This window comes from Rhinopithecus bieti, unplaced genomic scaffold, assembly GCF_001698545.2.
Source record: "Rhinopithecus bieti isolate Rb0 unplaced genomic scaffold, ASM169854v2 scaffold_47085, whole genome shotgun sequence".
In the NCBI taxonomy this organism is placed as follows: domain Eukaryota; kingdom Metazoa; phylum Chordata; class Mammalia; order Primates; family Cercopithecidae; genus Rhinopithecus; species Rhinopithecus bieti.
Window position 1 is genome coordinate 40,128 of NW_016818634.1, and position 13,549 is coordinate 53,676.

General features: G+C 38.9%; 1 protein-coding gene across 1 annotated transcript in view; it reads right to left on the bottom strand.

Annotated features, from left to right (window-relative positions):
- LOC108518727 (ras-related GTP-binding protein B-like) overlaps positions 1 to 13,543 on the bottom strand; it is a 43,039-nt gene extending 29,496 nt beyond the window's left edge. The window contains exons 1-4 of the mRNA XM_017857351.1: positions 13,412 to 13,543; positions 12,477 to 12,510; positions 9,561 to 9,660; positions 2,682 to 2,748 (exon numbers count right to left, since the gene is read on the bottom strand). Coding sequence (XP_017712840.1) covers positions 2,682 to 2,748; positions 9,561 to 9,660; positions 12,477 to 12,510; positions 13,412 to 13,503 — 293 coding nt within the window. The 5' untranslated portion in view covers positions 13,504 to 13,543. The remainder of the gene's footprint in view (positions 1 to 2,681; positions 2,749 to 9,560; positions 9,661 to 12,476; positions 12,511 to 13,411) is intronic.
- Between the last annotated feature and the right edge of the window lie 6 nt (positions 13,544 to 13,549).

The window sequence follows — 13,549 nt, forward strand, 5'->3', positions numbered from 1 at the left end:
GGGGGGGGGGGGGGGGGCGCGGGGCATAGCATTGACCTCACAGGATTACTATGAGGATTCAATGAATTATCATACATAAAGTGCCTGGCACGTAGTAGGTGCTCAAACTACTTCCCTTCTCCCCTTTACTTCCCCCTCCTTGGAAAAGGAATCATATCTTACATGTCTTTGTATTTCCAACAGAGTCTACGAGAGAGTAGGTGCTCAAACTGCTATTAATTTGAAGACTATGTATACGGTCTAGTACTAAAAAAAAATGGAAAGAAGTACTACTGAGAAAGGGAAAGACAATAACAAAAGAAGTGACAGGATTCAGTGACTGTTTAGACATGGGGCACATGGGATAGAAATCAGGTTTCTACTCCCATATCATAGAAATTATTCTCATCAAGTGACCAATGGCCCCATAACCAAATCCAATGGACCTTTTAGTCCTTGTCTTACTTTCTGCAGCATGACACTGTTGACTACTCTCTTCTCAAAAAATTCTCTTCTCTTGGTCTCTGATATCATATCTACAACTTCTCTGGCAGATCCTCCCTTACAATTCCTGTTCTTCTTTCTGTCCCTTAAATGTTGGAGTCCTTCAGGACTCCATCCTTGGCCACCTTCCCCAAGGCAAGGTAGTCTATTCGTATTATTTTATTTGCCATTTGGACACTGATGACTCAGAAACAGGTATCTCTAGGACAGATTTCTCTCCTACCTTTCTGACATATATTACAAATCTCCATTTGAATAAACCACAAGTATCCCAAACTCAATGTATCCAAGTATATGTAGCTCATCATCTCCCCTTTCTTCCTACAAATCTATTCCTCTTTCAGTCTTCTCTATCTCAGTGAATTCAACCAGTTGCCTAAGCCAAAATCTCAGTTTCATCCTTCAGTCCACTTTTTTCCTCATCATTCTCCCTAAATCTACCAGAAAGTCTGGCTGACTCTATCTCTTAAATAGATCTCAAATCCATTTGCTTCTCACCATATCCACTATCATCACCCTAGCCCAAATCAAGCCCCATCATCTCTCACCTAGTCTACTAAAATAGTTTCCTAACTTATCAACCTCTTTCTAACCTTGCCTCCCTCCAATCTATCCTCCATATTATAGATAGAGTGATCTCTCTCCAAAATGCAGATTTTCATTCTTCTTTAAACAGAAAAAAACCATGTATCTCTGCATATGCAAAATTGTATACACCCAGAAAAGAAAGGGCCAGAAGGATAACCTCAAAACTACTAATTGTGGTTGTCCCTAGGAAGCAGGCCTGAGAGGGAGAAAAGAGGCTTTTACACGTCTGTAATGTTTGAATTTTCACAAGTACTACTTTTGTAATTAAAACTGAAAATTAAAAATATAANGGGACTACAGGTGCCCGCCACCTCGCCCGGCTAGTTTTTTGTATTTTTTTGTAGATGTTGCTCTCTGCTCCTTAGGCTAAGTGCTGCTTTCCAGGAAGCTCTCAATTATCACTTGGCCAGCAGAAAACAGTAGCATCCGGTAGTAGGAGAAAAAAATCAGGAACCTAGGTTCTAGTCCTGCGCTTTGCTATTAATTAGCTGTGTGAACTCAGCAGAATCATAATCTTCCCGGGCCTCAGCTGCCTTATCTGTAAAAATGAAGATCACATCTTAGTGCCTAAAGCAAGGGACTTGGGACTAATGTCTTAGCACGGATTAGAAAATTAGAACCAATGATAATGAGGAAGGATTTGTATGGAGATAGGTGCTAGGATGTTAAGTGATCCATCTGCTATCAGGAATGGAGTCATTTTCTTATAGAGTATTTAGCTATTGAATTATTCTTTCAACACATATTCACTGAGCACCCACTCTATGGCTGGCTCTATGCTAAGAGCAGGGATACACTGAGCTAACAATATCTATGCATTTTGTGAGGCACTCTGCTATGCAACTTTGTATAAATCATCTTAATCATCAAAACAACCCTATGAGCTGGTACCATTGCCTTCACTACTGTACAGATGAAGAAACTGTGGCTCAGAGAGTTTAAATGATTTGCCCAAGACAACACAGCTAACAGAGCTGAGGTGCAAACCCCAATCTGACTCCAAAACCTATGCTCCTATCCACTGTGCAGTGCACACTGCTCCTTCAGCACAGAGATGCAATGGCCATAGGGTAGGGAGCAACATCAGCATACATCCATAGTGTGTGTACATTTGTGATGGAATATGTGGTGAATACTTTGCTCATAAGAGGAAGAGCTAACTCCTACTCTTCCAAAAAGTAGGTAACTTAGCTAGAGAATGTGTGCTCAGTGTCTGATCTACAGTATTGAGACTGCCTGGAGAAAATTATTGACGTATTATTACTAAGAACAAAGTAGTATGGTGTGACAGCTAAGAGCTCAGCACTGGTGTCAGGATGCCTGAGACAGAAACCTAATTTATTCCTCCACAAAAGGGGATAATCTATCCCAAACTACAGATACCTAGATAGAGCTTGGATTAGTGCTATTTAAACATGTCACATACAGAGGGCATTTTCACAATTCCATAAAAGTCAGAGATGTTTATTGAATCAAGTGTCAATTTTGAAGTAATTTCTATCCAATCTATTACAAATGATAGTTACTCTAGGTGTATTCACCATGCTGATATGCTAGATGCCATGATTACTGACATCAACTTCACAAACAAGTAAGCAGATGGTACTTACCCACCACAATCCCACAGGTTCAATACCAGGTTTCCCAGAAATCGAACATGAGAATGTTCTACATCAACTGGAAGACAAATATGACAGATCTAGTAATTATAGCAGGTGAAGTGAAATTCAAACTAAGCAAAGCACTAACCCATGAAATTTAGAAGGACCAAAGTGGAGTGAAATGCTCAAAGCCACAACAAGAAGGTGATTTTCAGCTGAGTAGTATGGTTTAGTGGCAAGGTGGGCACCTAAACTACCCTGAGCTACAGAATTGGCTCTCATGTAAGTCATTTTACTTTTTAGTAGTTTAATACTTAGAGCAGAAACAATCTCCAATTACAATACTTATGTTAAAATTTCAACATGTAATAGATATACACCGCTTAATCAGTCTTCCCTGTCCCACCTGCCCCCACCAACCTCACACACACAAATTTTAAAAAAAAGTAACAAAAAACAAACATAACACATAACCAAATGAACTCCTGCTATTGATTTCCTTTCCAGTTAATGACCCTAACTTTTTCCCACTTTTGACTCTTCTATCCACATTCAATACATTGCTAGTCCTTTGTAATCTCTCTCAATTCCATTCCTTATTTTATAACCCACCACAAACACTAAGGAAGCCCCTTATCATCTCATGTCTACACTACTACAATAGCTCCATAACTGACCTCCCCACCAAAAAGCCTTACTCACTTTTACTTCATCCTACAGGCTACTGCCAGGCTCATCTTCTTAACACTACTTTGAACATGTCACTCCCCATTCAAAACACTTTCAATGGCTCCTCCATGCCTATGGGGAGGCATTCAAGGTCCTTCACAATTTGGCTTCCAGTCTACTTATACATTCCCCAATGATCCACATTAATAAAGCCTTTCACTCCAGCCCAATTTGGTTTATTCACAGTCCTCCCAAACCCCACTACCTCCCCAACCCCCAAAATACTTTACACCAGGGGTCGCAAACTTGCTAACAGGGTCCAGGCCAGTAAACGTATATGAGCAAAGTTGGCCACATATGGAGGGTAAACATCTACCCAATGGGATAGTAGAGTGAGCAGCAGTTACTCAGCTCTGGTTCCTTTGCCATGCAGGAATGGGGGCTCTGGGTTACCAGATCTTTAAGTTTTCAGCAGTAGTGGGAAATCCATATTTTATGAAAACTTTTACATGTTGATAACTAATTCCCATTTTTAGAAAACATCACATGGGCCAAACAAAACACATCTACAGGTCTTATCCAGGATACAGGCTGCCTGTTTGCGACCTCTGAGTTACACTTCCCTCCCCTCTATTCTTCACCTACTCTGTTCATCTGCCTGGAAAGCCCTCCCCATCTTTCTTTCAAAATATATTCATCTTTTAAGAGCCAGCCTAAATCCCACCTCCTCTAAAAGCCCTGCCTGGCTACCCCCACTTACCGTCATCTATCCCTCTGAATTCATTCAAACATTTATTAAGCATCTACTCTCTGCCAGGCACTAAAAATCCCAAGGAGTAATAATGAAAGATTTTATCCTGAAAATTTATCAAAGTCTAGGAATTATAATCTATACAATTTGTGATAATCACACAGCGATATTTCCCCTACGACTATCTCAAAGCTGTTGCTTAAATTGACTGCTATCTAACTTTTGTGCAATTTTATCTTCTTATAAACTACATTGTAAGCAGCAGAGCATTATTTTAAAAAGCACGGGCTTTGGAGTCGAACAAATCTTCATTCAAATATCATGGCTCTACCTCTCTGTGTGACCTTGGGCAAGTCACTTAAGCTCTGAGTATTACTTTCCTCTTCTATTAAAAAAGAAAGGCGGGGGGGGGGGGGGNATTAATTTGAAGACTATGTATACGGTCTAGTACTAAAAAAAAATGGAAAGAAGTACTACTGAGAAAGGGAAAGACAATAACAAAAGAAGTGACAGGATTCAGTGACTGTTTAGACATGGGGCACATGGGATAGAAATCAGGTTTCTACTCCCATATCATAGAAATTATTCTCATCAAGTGACCAATGGCCCCATAACCAAATCCAATGGACCTTTTAGTCCTTGTCTTACTTTCTGCAGCATGACACTGTTGACTACTCTCTTCTCAAAAAATTCTCTTCTCTTGGTCTCTGATATCATATCTACAACTTCTCTGGCAGATCCTCCCTTACAATTCCTGTTCTTCTTTCTGTCCCTTAAATGTTGGAGTCCTTCAGGACTCCATCCTTGGCCACCTTCCCCAAGGCAAGGTAGTCTATTCGTATTATTTTATTTGCCATTTGGACACTGATGACTCAGAAACAGGTATCTCTAGGACAGATTTCTCTCCTACCTTTCTGACATATATTACAAATCTCCATTTGAATAAACCACAAGTATCCCAAACTCAATGTATCCAAGTATATGTAGCTCATCATCTCCCCTTTCTTCCTACAAATCTATTCCTCTTTCAGTCTTCTCTATCTCAGTGAATTCAACCAGTTGCCTAAGCCAAAATCTCAGTTTCATCCTTCAGTCCACTTTTTTCCTCATCATTCTCCCTAAATCTACCAGAAAGTCTGGCTGACTCTATCTCTTAAATAGATCTCAAATCCATTTGCTTCTCACCATATCCACTATCATCACCCTAGCCCAAATCAAGCCCCCATCATCTCTCACCTAGTCTACTAAAATAGTTTCCTAACTTATCAACCTCTTTCTAACCTTGCCTCCCTCCAATCTATCCTCCATATTATAGATAGAGTGATCTCTCTCCAAAATGCAGATTTTCATTCTTCTTTAAACAGAAAAAAACCATGTATCTCTGCATATGCAAAATTGTATACACCCAGAAAAGAAAGGGCCAGAAGGATAACCTCAAAACTACTAATTGTGGTTGTCCCTAGGAAGCAGGCCTGAGAGGGAGAAAAGAGGCTTTTTACACGTCTGTAATGTTTGAATTTTTCACAAGTACTACTTTTGTAATTAAAACTGAAAATTAAAAATATAAAATATAAATCTGCTCATGTTGCTTTTTTTTTTTTAACATTTTCCCTAATCCCTGGGACCTGTAAAATATCGCTCTTCTGTTTAAAACTCTCTCTACCCTCAGGTCCTACTACCTAACTTGGCTTACAAGGCATTTTATGATCTAACCACCCACTTCCTGCTTCCCTCTTTAGTCTCATGTCTTCCATATATGGCTCTCTGGCTCTCCTAGTCTTCCTACCCTATTATCACAAGAACAACTAAAAAGAACCAAGAACAGAGCTTTGGGGAATGACACACACTTACGGGGCAGAAAGAAGAAAATACTATGATAAAGATTTTTTTTTTAAGGAGAGAAAGGATGGTTAAAGATAATGGAAGAAAACCAGGGTAACAGAGCATTAAATAAAAGCCAAGGGAACAGAGAATTTTGAGAAGGTAGGAAATCTTGGAGCCGTCAACAGTGTTTGAGACTAAAATACTTCATAATCAATCTTATTGACAAGTTTACTGTTCCAACAAATTCATTTTAGCAGCCCCCTAATAAATTAATAATATCACCATCATGTACTCTTACTTCAAATTTCAAAACACAGTAGGCTCTAAGTTTAACAAAATAAAACTGGACTATTTTCAGCAATGAGAAACTAGAAAAACACTAAAACATTAAAATCAATGTAATATTTTAAAAGTACTCTTACTACTTTTAAAGAAAATCAGCAACTACATAAAGAGGACTATCAAGTAAAAGTAATGCACTATATATGTATTTTGAACTTGTCTATAAGTTTAGCAGTAGAACCCAGGTATTTCTTTAGCAATGACAAACTAGCTAATGATGATACCCTAAAACATAGTATTTTAAAGTATACTTTCACTACCTGTAAGGAGATACAGTGATTACTAACAAAGTATTAGTAATAAAGGTCCTGCTTGAGATATTCTTAAGGACAAGAGCTCTGTCCTGTTCTCTGTGCCTCCTACATAGAAAGTTCCAGAAAAGTACTTGCTAAATAAATGATTTGCCTTAATGTATAGGGTTCATATAATTCGCAAAATTCTGTTCACAATAAGGCTGCTAGGTTATATCAAAACTATTTCAAGCAGTTTGAATAGCTCTGAAATGTTGGTTGCAAGACTGTTATCTGGATTCAGGGTAATAAGTCAATTCTGATCAGCTATATAAAACAGCAACAGCAACTGGACTAGAAAAAGGTGCTTCAACAAAGTGTGCAGAATTTAAAACAGAAATAAAAATACGTCTGCCAGGAATTGTTAGGAGAGGGTAAGCTAGATAGAATGTGGCATAAGGAATAAGGGAAGAGCATAGATTGACATTCCAGCTCTGATACTTCCTAGCTTAGTGATATTAACTTCTAAGTTGTACCTCCTTCTTTATTCCCTATAAAAATGAAGTTAACATGAGAACTAAAGTAAATAAAACAGCACACAAAAGCCTGACAAATAACAGTTGTTCAGTAACCATTAGCTTCCTCTAATCTACTGAAACCATAAGGGTAATTAGGCCCAGATATTTAACTTGAAAGGAAAAAAAAAAGTTTTAATCTATCAAATCAAGACAGAGAGAAGTTTGGACAGGTAGACTTTCCAGAGGCCAGAGATACAGATGTCAATTATAGAGGCATGACAGGCCATGGGACATTATCCTGACCAAAACTTTTGACCAATGACTTAGATGAAAACTAGATGAGATATTCATCAAATGTACAAACTCCATGGAGTTAGGAAAGATAGCTAATATATCAGATAAGAGAATAAGTAGCTAAAATGAAAATAGGATCCAATCCCTTTTTTTATGGATGAGAAAAAAGGGATTGGACTTGTTCTGAATTTCACAGTTAACAAACAAAGGGTACAGGAACATATCATGGGCTAAAACAAACAAAACTAAATAATTTAATAGAAGTAAGCATTTATTCTTTGGTTTAAAATATTAATTGCCCAAAAGCCAGAAGGGCATGTGTTTTAACAATAACATATTTGAAAGGGAATTTGAATATATTTGAAAGGGTTTTTTGGTAAGACTCTTCATAACGAAAGTTACTCCAAAAAAGGAGGATACATGTTAGACCATGCTAACAGCAATGTAATGTCCAGAATAAGAGTTGTGATAGGCCCACTCTGCCCTGATCAGACTCCACCTGCATCCAAGTGTCAGTACCATAAGAAAAATGTAGACAAGTTTGAACAAGTCCTTAAAAATGTTTCAAAATATGTCAAATGAGAAATAGATGGAAGAGCTGGACATTTTTAACTTAAGAAAGACATGATTTGTGAGGCAAGATGGCCGGGCATGGTGGCTCACACCTGTAGTCCCAGCACTTTGGGAGGCCGAGGCGGGAGGATCACCTGAGGTCAGGAGTTCGAGACTAGCTTGGCCAACATGGTGAAACCCCATCTCTACTAAAAATAAAAAAAATTAGCTGGATGTGGTGGTACACAGCTGTAGTCCCAGCTACTTGGGAGGCTGATTCAGGAGAATCCCTTGAGAATCCCTGATTCAGGAGAATCCAAGAGGAGGAGGTTGCAGTGAGCTGAGATCATGCCACTGCACTCCAGCCTGGATGATAGAGCAAGACTCTGTCTCCAAAGAGAAAAAAAAAAAAAAAAAAAGATTTGTGAGGCAAGAGATAGCTAGGACAAACTGAGACAATGACTATCCTCAAATTTTTGTAGAGGCTTAAGAGAACAGAAAGAGAACAAGCTAACAGAAAAAAAAAAAAGAAAAGAAAAAAAAAGAAAGAGGCCAGGCATGGTGGCTCACACCTGTAATCCTAGCACTTTGAGAAGCAGAGGCAAGCAGATCACTTGAGGTCAGGAGTTAGAGATCAGCCTGGCCAACACAGTGAAACCTTGTCTCTGGTAAAAATATAAAATTAGCTGGGCATAGTTGTGGGTGCCTGTAATTCCAGCTACTCGTGAGGCTGAGGCACAAGAATCACTTGAACCCAGGAGGTAAGACTGCACCACTGCACTCCAGACTGGGCAAGAGAGTGCAAGACTCCATCTTAAACAACAACAACAAAAAATACATTCAAGAAACAGCTTTCTAGTCATCAAAGCTGCCCCAATTATGAGAGTCTACACTTACACTCCAAGCACCATAAGAACAGAAATGAGGTTTCCTTCTCCTTTATTTCCTAGGGTCTGAAACATACTGTGTTTTAAAATGCTGTTGTTTTGAAACTTCAGGAACTGTATAGAGTAGTGGGTGGCCTGTCCCTAAAAATCAAGGACCAAGCAGAATCCAGAAATGCTTGAATGCTGCAGAAGGAAATGGCAGTACAACCCAGAGACAGAAGGGCTCTCCCAGGATCCTACATTCACTGTCCATGGCAGCCCAATTAGTACATACTAACACTCAAACTATAAAAGGCAACAACATATTCCCTAAATCAGAACCAAAACTCTAATGAGATCATCTATGTGTACCCAGGAAAAGAAGCAGCAGAGTACAGATCAAGTTAACCTCTTTCCTTCCCACCACCGTAATTTACCTTTTAACGAAGACAAGGTGTAACTACTGCTTTTAAAAAATCTTAGGATATTTTACTCTTACGCTTGTTAATACCTATGAATTTCCCTTTGTATAAGAGTTAAAAACACTCTCCCCACAAGACGAACAAACAATGCTTGTTTAAGAAATAGCAGGATAAACCAAAAGCTGGATAAGGGCAATTCACTTCATAAACAACCTAGAAAGAAAAGAACCTCCCTGAAGAGAGCAAGCAGCAGTAACTGGAATTAGGCCATACCTCTTTGAGAACCAATGCAAAAGGGTAAACATGCTCCATAACAAATCCCCAACCTTTCTGCATCCTCAAGCTACTGCAAACAAGTGTGTTATGCAGATTATTAAGAGTTAAGATCACCTGACTTTACGATAAGATAAAACATCTTACTTGTTGCGCCAAGGCGACGTGTGTCTCTGGCAATATAATTTGCAAAGATAATAGACCTCATGCTGGTCTTACCAGATCCACTTTTACCCATCAACAGCACCTAAGGACAAAGTAGGGAAAAGCAAAGGAAAAAAGTTAGCAATCTAGAGCAAATCAAGTCTAAAGGGATCTATTTCTCTCCTAGATTTGATATTTTCCTGAACTGACAGTACCAACAACCTGGTGTGGATACTCACAACTAACTAAACTCTTCCCAACCAAGGGTGAATGCAGAGATACTTAGAATTCCAGAAGCCAGACACTTACCTGTCACAGGACACACATCCTTTAGGTGACAGAATTACACTGAATCTATGCTATTAAGATGCACTGTTAATATGTTCAGTAACACGTTAGAAAAATACCACGTTTAGAAGAAACTAAACCCTGTTCTATCATAACCCAATGTTTTGTTAACTGAATTACCTAGCAGAGAATTGCAATATAACTGAAAGTTCTTCCTCCTTCTGCTCAAGGTCAATCTTTCCACCTCTGCCTTTGATCTCATCCCTTCCACTTACCACTATGCTCTTGTTCCATTTATTACTGTCCCTCCTTTTTCTTTTCAAAAGCTTCCCATGGCCTGCAGGATGAAATCCTTAGACTACATATAAGACCCTCCTTGATCTAGTCTATCTACTTCTCATCCCTCATCTCCTGTCCCTCTTAGCCTGAAAGTTTTAGCTTACAGCCACACTTAATTGAACTGCTGGTAGTCCCTCTGATTGCTCCCAACCCTCTGGAAGGTCCTGCATCTGTGCCATTGTTTCACGCAGTACTCTCTGCCAGTAAACTATCCATTCTCTTTCCTCCTTCAGCTAAATTGCAGTTACCCTTCAAGACTTGGTTCAGTGATCATTTTTGCAAGAAAATATTCTGAGTCCAATGCTCTAGGCTGACTTAAGTGTCTTACCTCTGTCCTCCCATGGCACTGTTATTTTATTGCAAAGACTATAATGCACTGCAGTTACTTATTTTGGGGGGGTCTGTCCCTCTCTCTCAGAAGACTCTGAGCTCTGGAAGGGGAGAGAAAGTCCCCTCATACCTCCAGTGCCTAACATATAACAGATGCTCCAAGTATGTACATCAAAAGAACAAGCAAGTTATCAAAACAAATATATAAAGCAAGAGAGTATCTGACAGTGAGAATTGTCCAAGGGCAAGGGTAGCCTCATGAAGGTAATCAGCCTTCCTGTCAATGTCAGCATCTCACACAAAGAGCACTTGTCAAAGATGTTGTATACTCTTGTACTAAAAGGGAATTTAGTAAAGTGACTTTTGAGAGTCCTTTCAAATCTAGAATTTATGAAATATAGTTCCAATTACCTTGCTTTCCTTTTCTTTCTTTCTTTTTATTTTTTTGAGACCAAGCCTCGCTCTATCATCCAGGCTGGAGTGCAGTGGCATGATCTCAGCTCACTGCAACCTCTGCCTCCCAGGTTCAAGTGATTCTCATGCCTCAGCCACCCCACCTCAGCCACCATCCCATGCCTGGGATTCCAGGCATGCACCATCATGTCCAGCTAATTTTTTTTGTATATTTAGTACAGACAGGGTTTTGCCATGTTGGCCAGGCTGGTCTTGAACTCCTGGCCTCAAGTGATGCGCCTGCCTCAGTCTCCCACAATGCAGGGATTACAGGCATGAACCACTGTGCTCAGCCTTACCTTGCTTTTCAAATGAAGGGAATCTATATTCTACCTTCAATCCCAAGATATTTTATTAAAATTTTTAATTACAAATATAAGGAGTATTGATGAAAATATACTACACTCAGGCTTGATTTAATCTAACAATTTTAGCTACATAACTTTATCTCACTATGGAAATGTCACTGCTGAGCCAGTCTGAAGTTGCCACAAAAAGTTTGCTTTTGTTCTTTAAAATTTTAATTGAAAAACAATAACTTTATATTTAGGAGGTACAATGCGATGTTTTGATACATGTATACAATGCAGAATGATTAAATCAAGCTAATTTTGTTCTTAATCATGTAGAAATTTCTGGTATTTTTAGGCATTCTTGATGAAAGCAACTTCAGACAGGCTCATCAAGAACATTCCCTTAGCAAACTGTAGTTACAGAACTGAATTATTAGATGAAGCTAAGGCAAAATATGGTACATTTCCTTCAGTTATTAATTTATACAATGTACCTCTTTTAATTGCCTATGAAAGACTTGCCAAGGCTAATCATGTTAGGTACTGATCTAAGTGTTCTACAGGCATTTACTAACTTAAACGTCACAACAATCCTATGATACAGTTAATAGTATTACTACCATTTTACAAATTAGGAAACTGAAGCCCCAAAAGGTTAAGAAATTAGCTTGAGCTGCACTCTTAGCAATTCTGCCTAAACCCCAACGTAGGGCACAGTACTATGACAGCACAAAGGAAGGTGTGTCCAATTCCATCTGAAGAACTCACATAAGACCTTATAGTGGTAACATTTGAGTTAGATTAAAAATAAATGTGCAGACAGAGACCTGTATGGTGTGTGGTATATGGCTTACACACAGTGCAGATTAATTTGTAAATCTGGAGAACAATAAATTCTGTATGGCTGCGATAGGGTGCATAAGTGTGGCAGAGGGTTTGGTCAGGAACAGATTTTTAAAGGACCATGAAATCATTTAGATTTTATTCCATGGGCTTAAAGAAGTTACTAAAGGTTCTTAAGTATGTAGATGACTCAGTCAGATTTTCATATTAGAAAAATTAAACCAGATAGCATACAAGGGGAAAAGAGTCAGAGAGACCACATAGAAGTCTCCTGCAATAGTCCAGAAAAGATGGTGTATATATATCACAAACTTCCTGAATATCAACTTCTTACCTTTACCTTCATGGTTTTGACGTATCTAACACGTCTTACCTTTTTCTTCATGGCTGTATTTGGTAGCACCCACCTGCAGATATAAACCAAAAAACAGTTTCTATGATCCAATTCCCTTAGAAATTGAAATTAATGAAATATAAATAAACATGGAGATACAAAAGAGCATGTTTAGTACAACAGCTGAGTACAGCTGTGTGGGACCTGAGATGAATAGAGGCCCCATTTTCCTAAATTATAAAACTGTGTGTATGCTCCCTATCTCCTAAGTAGAAGTTCAAGAGAGAACTTCTAGGAAGATGTATTTAGGAATACAAATGAGTCATTAAAATTCAAGATTCAATTTTTCATCATCTTAAATGAATCAAAACAATGCAGCTGCTTTAATCAAACAATATCTTCTATTTCTAAAAAATAGAGTATATTGATATCCTGTATTTGAGGACTGAATATTGAATATCCTCTATTTATAAAAAGCATTCAGCCTCCTAATTTTAAAATCTGAAAGTATCTTTTTAACCCTTCAGCTGTCCTTCCAAGCCCTATTTCACTCATCACAGGCACAAAGTAGACACAAGTCTCAAATTCAGGTACAAATTAGCACAGAAAGCACCCTCAAGCCACTGGTCTCTGACCTGGAAATGCAAATCTTCTTCCTAGTCTTTCCATCCCCAACCTGGTGACAGCAAATCTCCTTTACTGATAATTCAAAGCAACTCAGAACTGCTTTAATTAGAACACTCCCCCAGCACCACCACCAGGAGTATCAGCCCCTTCCCAAGGGTTGTTTCTGCCCAGTTAGCACCAATTCGCTTTCCAGTTTATCCTATCGTCCAAAGCATAATACCAATCAACATTACTGGTAAATCAAAGCAATTGATCACGGAGGGGTGGGGAGAAGTGTTCTAACTCACAATACTCCCTTCGATTTGAACACCCCCACTTCCAGGTTTGACATAATACCCTTCACCCACCCAAGCGATCCTTCCGGTTCCCCTAGTGGTGGATCCATTCTCGGCCCCAGATTTTCTTTCTCCATCGTTTTCTCAGAGTCAGATTCTTCCATTGAGCAACAAGTCCTTTCCAGTCCCTTCCAAATCTTCAGTAGTCTT